We start from the raw sequence: 8,048 nt of genomic DNA, 5'->3' as shown, positions 1-8,048 counted from the left end.
CTCGTATCACACAGAAGCAAAGAGTACATTTCCCATTTCCTTCACTTCCAGGTTTTCTAACAACTGAAAAAAACCCCAACATTAAAACTGAACCTAAAGATGCAGAACTGTGAGCAGGACATGAAAACTTTTTCTTCCATCAAGGTGCAACATGGCTAAGAATGCTGAAAACTGAGAACTTGGGGTGGGGTGATGGTTTTGTTTGTTGGGGTTTTTTTTTGTGGGTGGAGTTTTTTCATATGTGGTTTCTTTTTAAATCACGGCTATTAGACTGAATTGTATTTTTATTGTAATGATACAATAGGTTTTGTTATTCAGTGTGCACTTCTTGTACTTCCAGAAGACTCATTACTACACAGCAAGGAAATAAACCCTTCCCAAAAGCAACGTGATAAGTGCAGATCACTTCAATTGAGTTATTTTATGTTTGAAAATCGGACAATCCTAAATGAATTGTCCTGCAATAAAAAAGTACAAATGTAACAAGAAATTGATTATTCCTGATGTGGTAATTTTTACATAAATGAAATAAATCCAAATCACTTTATCTTAATTTCTGTATAGAAAATAGATAAGGGGCTGGGGTAAAAAAAAGAACTGTGACAAAACAACTGTAACCTTCTTATTTATTCTGGGAAAGAATATGATAATTCATCATATTTTCATCCACATAGGAACATCCAAGCAAGCCATAAGTCAAAGGCAGAAGGTTACCTAAACTAAAGACATTTAGGAACTGTTTATTAAATTATTCAGTTACTTTTCTATTTCTTAATGGCGATGAATGTGCTGCCTCATAGACCACCATGAACTTCCAAGACTGGGTATTGTCTAATGATTTTTTGCTGCTAAATTAGGATTATAGTATAAATGTTAAATTGAAACTTTACCATATTTATGAACGCACGTAACAAAACAGACTGCAAGTATTCTTCTATGTATCTAAATGAAAAGGATCCTGCCAGATCTACTCCACTCCAAGCAATTGATGAGAACCACAGAAGGAAAGTAACATACAAAGTAATTAACATGATGGGTAATCCAAATTATAATTATGATATTCTTTCTCACAAAAAAAAATAGCTGAGTATTTCCTAATGATGTATGAATTTTAATTTAAATATAGTTAAATTTACATTTCTGATCAATAAGCACTTTCTCTGTCAGGACTATCAATTCCAGGGGGAAAATTCCACACAATCCAGTAAATGCAGCCATAGCATCCATTACAATTAAACAGCCAGTGTATGTAAACCTTGCAACTTGCTTTCATATCAAAATAACAGCATGTGGTAATGAACTTTCTGTTCAGAATTATAAGACCTGGAAAAGGAAAGAAACATATACTCCCAAATACTAATTACTCAGCTGCTTAATACTCAACCTCGTCAAAAATCTGGAGATCAGCCAAAAAGTGTCATAAATGGTTTGACTTTGAACCAGAACACTATTTATCAGCATTCATAATTTCTATCTGTGCAGACAGATTGTGCTTAGTACTTAGCAATGAAATAGCTAAATATAACAGCAGTGCTAATTAGATCATACATAAGCGTTTGAGAATTCTGATTATAACCTAGAAGTCTTTATTAAGCTCAGCTAAGGAACATAAACCACAACTGCTACAGCCGTCACAGAACTGAAGGCGGTCACGTTCACAAGAGATGATGCAGAACGTCAACACATTAGTGGCTACACACATCATGTCTGAAATGACGCTTCAGCAGCACAGCCAAGTAACTTGTCTGTATAGACCTATTTCTACCTAAACTAATATCCAATGTGTCTCCATACAATGAAGTATGGTTACTTGTCTTGAAAAAGGATATGCAGTCTTGACCAACTGTACAGTTTAGGGAAACAAAGTGCTACCGACAGTAGGTGGAAGGACAGATGCTGAGTTCCTCTGCACAGGATCTGTGTGCGATGCACATTAACAACACGGCACTTATCTTCCGTCTTTGCCTTTCTCCTCTCCCCTCTCCTCAAACCACATCCTAAGCCTTTTACATCTTTTTAATGCAGAAATATATTCCATTTTGGCAAGCTTGCTGTCATTACTTATGAAACAGGGATTTCTAATTCCTATGCTGAAATGACTTCGAACAATGAACCAATCAGGAAAAAAGTTGTAGCTTAAATACTGAGAACAAAAGCAACCTCCCTCCTCCTCCTTTTCATATTGAGTGTTGCTGTTCTATGCTAGGACAAATCACCTGAAACATCAGGGACAAAAACTCATTCTATGGAAATAAACCGAAAACCAGTGACCTCATAGGGGAAAAATGTTTTGCTTCAAACAGAAACGTGTAAACCTAACACCCAAAAGGTTATCTGTACTTCTACAAATTAAATCATAATGTTTCCATGCAAAAACTGTAACAAAACACCCCCTATGACTGATCTCAGATTTAGGGTTTTTTTTCAAGTGAACACATATTTGAAGACGGCTCATTCCACTTGGCAATAGCAGTAATTACGAGTTCAAGTTTAGAAGTTCAGTCAATATAGCAAAGAGAAATGGGATACATTTCAGAAATTTTAGGAAATTACTCTGGCTTAGTTCTCATTTTACAAGCTCAGTAATGTTAAGGTTGTTTCAAAATCTAAAATCAAAATTGAGAACAAACTCTGAATCTATTTCAATCACATCATAGTTATTTGTTTTCTGGGATAATTTTCAAGACTTCATTATATCAGTTGATGATATGTACCCCAAAATAGATAAATTAAGCCTTTAATATAATCAAAGTTTTACTTACGCAAACTTGCTAAAAAAGAATGATTTAAAACTCACCCATTTACTTTGAACTTTAATGAGCAGAACAGATATAATTTGCAGTGTTAAAATCATTGAGGCACAATAAAAGCTAAAAATATGTCCTTGCAAATGGCGAAATTAATTTCCATAGAGTACATATGCCTTGTTTCCCACAATCAAACTGTCACAGCATGAAAACACTCTCCTGTTTGTGGAGGTTTTGAAACCCATTTCCCCAGTGAAAGAGTGCAAAAGGATCTGAAAGAGTTATCGACAATTCATACAGTATCCCATATTCCATTAGATAGTACACGCAGAGAACATATCTTGACTCTGAAGGGAGATGAGGCAACAATGTTTTAAACGACTATTGACTCCACTAAATTTCCTGATAATGTCAGAAGACTGTAGTCTGTCAGGTTCATAAGAGACACGGGATGATACAGGAATCCAATTATGTGAAGTCTATTTAGTTGTCCTGTTTGCTAAGCCAAAGGTTAACGAGAACTGCACTGAAAAAGCCTCCTGTGGTATTACAAAGTATTTCTTATGCTGCATAACATGTAAATGAAAAAGTATTTTAATCAAGTCTTTCTTTAACTCTTTAATTGCAATGGAGCACTATACAACGCAGCAAATTAAAAACTCATGATGGAAGAAGTGATTTTAAAAATCTTCCACTCAACTAAAGACATCGAGACTAATTATCAAAGCAATTATTACTGAATATTTCTTATTTGCAATGGAAAAAGATGTTCGGGTCACAGAACCATAGATAGTCATTGCTAACATTAAATCTTTATAAATAGTAAGCTATGGCCTCCAATTTTAGAGAGAAATTAATTATGTTTTTGTTGCTAACACATTCAAATCTGTTTACACAGCTGACAAGTCTGAGCTCCACCAGACTCGAGCAGTGAGCTTTGGAGCAGATGACTCAACATTCACCAATTTCATTAAAGATGAATAGGGGAAAAATTCACCTGCAACAATGTCACTTGTAAAAACAGACTTAAAACAGATTTATGAGTTTTACATATGTGAGGTATCCTATTCAAAAGAAAGGGAGGGGGGAATAAGGGAAAACCTAACAGCTGTGGGAAAACAGATTAGAAGTGTTGAGTTTCCAATTTTTTCTTGAGCTAATGTAAACTAATAAAACATTAAAATGGATCCACATTCCAAAGACTGTAATTACCACATGACACCCTGCTGTTAGTTCAGATCCTGCATATCAACTTAGATATGCTCCTGAATACAAGGACATAGATTTACCCAACTCTCCCAAACTTAACTACTGTTTCTGCAAACACTACCACAGACGTACTTGACAAGTATACTAGAAATTCAGACAGTCTTTGGCTTTTTTGTTTTATTTTGTTTGTTCGGGTTGTTGAGGTGTTCTGATTGGCATAAATACTTTCCCCAGAGCAATACAAGATAGTAATTCTGCCTTTACCAGTAAAGAATAGAAATGCACAGGAAAGTAATGCATTAAAGATAATGCTAATACGTAGAGAAAGCAAAGCCAGTTCTGCTTTCACTCAGGTTCAACTTCTAGTTTAAATGAATGTTACAAAAGTAGAAATGCTTTGCTTTTCTGCATTTTTCTCCGGTCAGAAAATATACATACAACATAACTATATCATTATTTCAGCCTTTTAGGGGTTGCTTTGTTTTGTTGTGCTGTTTGTTTTGTTTTTCTATTTTATTAAAGGTGGATCTCACTAGCTGGTATTGGGAACATAATACTGGAAGAAAATTATCTGAGCAAACCTGAAAGATGTGCTGTAAAACACACTGTAGGGACAACCATGCAAGAGAGCAACTCTAATATTTAATGGATTTCTGCAGTTAAATTCTACAATTTCATGAATTTGTAAACAATTCACAGTTAGTTGGTTCTTTCAACAAGGGTTCATATTGATCCAGCTAATATTTCTCTGCATTTCTAAGCAGTGGCAACTCTAAAACCTGCAACATATGTTTGAGAATTGAATACATATTGTATTCATATTATTTACTATTTCAAACCATAATCTTGCAAAGACCCATAAAGTCTAACTGCTCCAGCAAGAACCAAAGTACATATTTGAAAAGCAACTGAAGTTCTCCACCAATTTTAACAGGAACATCTCCTGCTTAAAGCCAGATACAGGTTTAAGCAGTTTACTGGTGAACTGAGCAAAATACCTAACACGCACTTCCAGGACTTTTTTCCTGAAGTTCAATCACTGCAATAGACTTCAACTTCCAAAATGCTGTGTAGCCTTGCTTCAGTCTAAGAACATACCACAGAATCATAGAATGGTTTGGTTTGGAAAGGACCTTAAAGCTCATCCAGTTACAACCCCCCGCCATGAGCATCTTCCACTAGACCAGGTTGCTCCAATCCAGTCCAACCTAGCCTTGAACACTGCCAGGGATGGAACAGCCACAGCTTCTCTGGGCAACCTCCCTGTCTCGCCACCCTTAGAGTAAACATTTCTTCTTGTCAAAAACACGCACTGAATTAGATACACATGAATAATTTCCATGTGCTTCAGTAATCCAATACTTTAACCAAAGCCACTTACCGAGTCGTCTGTGGCAGAAGGCGGCCACCCTTCCCATAACTGGTGACGGACAGGGATACTAGTTAGATCGTAGACATTCCGCTTTACCTGGTAAAAGAATTAAAAACTTTAAAAATCAGACCTTGCTCTAACAAAAGCAATACAGACAAACTGCATTATTTTCATTACAATCCCATTACTTTTGTGTGTTTTGTTTTGTTTTCTAATTATTGTAAAATAGGTTCCTCCCAACGCTCGCAAGTTTTCACACAGTACTGCCAAAAGCAATTAAATGATGTTAAAGGAAAAAAAAATTAAATCTATAAAATATTCATAATGATTATTACTTCAGCATCATAAATATGTAAAAGAACTCATAATACAAATTTTCACAGTAAGAAGTATTGCAAAGTAATGAAACAGAAGAAAAGCAGAAGGTACTAACAACAATCTGTACAGGCTTCCCTAGTTTATGATACATCTAACGCAATGAGAAATGCACCTATTTTTTGCAAAAGTTCCTTATATGGGACCCCAAAATAAAGGTGAGTCTATTAAACATGAAAATATGAATTAAGAAGCACGTTTCCAATGAAGACAACACATTTCAAACGTTTATTAACAAAATGCAAACAAACTAATGTTTACATCAACCCTTTTCTTGTGCTATTAAGATAAAAGTTGATACTATCAATCATCTTAACATGATGGTTGTCAGGAGGAAGGGAGGGGGAAAAGAAGAAAGAATTGAAAATTTTGAATACAGGAATAATGATGCAAAACACAAGAGTTACATAACTCTTTCCACAAAAAAACATTAACAGGGATAAAAAAGCTGGCATATTTTCTCAGAGGTTTTGTGATAAGCAATTATTTACATTACAAAAAGATGTATTTTTGTGCTTGGGCTAGAGACTGATACCTCAAATTCTGAATATTATCTTACACCTGAATGTCAAGACCACACAAGTAACCAGCCCACGTAAATATTGCCCAGCTGGACAAGAACTGTGAACAACAAACCATTAAAAGAGAGCCATGTTGGCTTTTGGTTTGTCTTTCATAAAACTGCTACACAAGAATACAAGGTCTTCCCATACCTTTACAGGTCTACTTCCAAGTACAGATCTCAACAACCTGTATTACATCCAGAAAAGCATTCTCAAATTGATACAAGTGAGGTTTGATACACCTTACTAATATTTTACATGGCCATTGGCTAGACAGAATATCTGGGGAAGTCAAAGTTATGCATCCCACTCCCAGCTCTAAGAGGGCTGTACAGTCTAATGCCAACAGACACAAGAACCAAGTCTTTGACACATTAAACCAAAAGTTATTAAGGCAGATTGGTAAGACTAACTTAAAGAAAATGACACATCTACATAAAGTACAGCGCTCTTACTGTATTTCCAATTCTCAGATCATCCATTCAATTATTGTTGCTCATTCTCACTACTTATAGTAGAAGTATTTCATACTATTGAAGTGCCCCTTAGTAAAAACTGTGAAGAATTGTCTTACATTTCTGGATAGTTTTATATATATGCTAGGTGGATAATAATTTCAATACTACCAGTTTAAAGCTTTATAAACACTCTGCACAGATGAGTAAAAAACAATTACTTCAGTTTATTACCTAAGAGTAAAATACATTACTTCTAACTCTTGAGTCTACATCTCACTAAGGATTAAAGTCTGACCATGCGGATTCCTTATCCAGACATTTCAGTATCATGACATATATTTGGGTTGTTTTTTTAGCTCAGCTTTACATTCATTGTATATGTTAGAGTCATTAAGATATGTCTCCTTTCATTCATTTTTTTAAACTGGTACATTATATATACACCAAATAACCTCTATATTAATGCTGCTTTTGTTCATGAGTTTTTGCAGGGAGATGGATCTGGTAACTAGGATTCAATTGACAAAATTACAACCATATTTTAATTTAATGAAATAAAACAAACATATTTTAGACATAGGATACTGAAATATTTATTGGCAATTAAAATGGACTTCATGTTAGTGTTTCCTCATATGCATGTTTCATGCTTTAAAAAATACATATATATCAATTATCAAAAACATATTTTAATTAATTTCAAATACACATGTATGGCAAATCCTTAGATATTTGCACATATGTATACACACACATGCACCTGTGAAAAATGGAATAATGGAAGACTGTACTCTATAGAACTTGATATACGCACTGCTTCTTAACAAGAAGGTAGCCTGCTGTGCGGTATTTGTTTTACAGTAGTGTCAAGGAAAAGAGATGTCATTACTCTGAACCGACCTCACAACAGCCCATCAAAATGTAACAATATTGGTCTGCGATCACAAAAATACGGTTGTAACTATTTTAGTTTTCTCTCATTAAAAACCAGGATAAACTGTCCCTGTGAGATAACTACTCTCCAGTCACACACCAAAAAGTCTTATTGATATTATTTTTACAATATAAAACTCTCAAATGAGCTACATTCAAAAAAGCAGTGAAACTTCGGTACAGAAACGTGGGATCAACAGAACTACATAATATTGTTTTTCAAAAAGCCCTCAGAAGTAAAAATAAATAACTCAGAAGTCACATTCCTCAAATTCCCTTTTAAGTCCCAAGTACAACAGAAAGGCATTATGAAAAAAACAGTATTTCCCTTCTTTCATTAACTCATCTGTAACTGCACTGAATTCAATAACATTCCTCTGCTATTCTAAGC

General features: G+C 34.7%; 1 protein-coding gene across 2 annotated transcripts in view; it reads right to left on the bottom strand.

Annotated features, from left to right (window-relative positions):
- Positions 1-8,048, bottom strand: part of FAF1 (Fas associated factor 1) — a 170,652-nt gene that overhangs the window by 80,734 nt on the left and 81,870 nt on the right. For both annotated transcript variants that reach the window (XM_080622796.1, XM_080622797.1), the window contains exon 8: positions 5,338-5,424. In XM_080622796.1, the coding sequence (XP_080478922.1) occupies positions 5,338-5,424 (87 nt within the window). The remainder of the gene's footprint in view (positions 1-5,337; positions 5,425-8,048) is intronic.

The sequence above is a fragment of the Psittacula echo genome (genome assembly GCF_963264785.1).
Source record: "Psittacula echo genome assembly, chromosome: 7".
Classification (NCBI taxonomy): domain Eukaryota; kingdom Metazoa; phylum Chordata; class Aves; order Psittaciformes; family Psittacidae; genus Psittacula; species Psittacula echo.
Note: the sequence above shows the minus strand (reverse complement) of the source record. Positions and strands in the feature narration are given on the sequence as shown.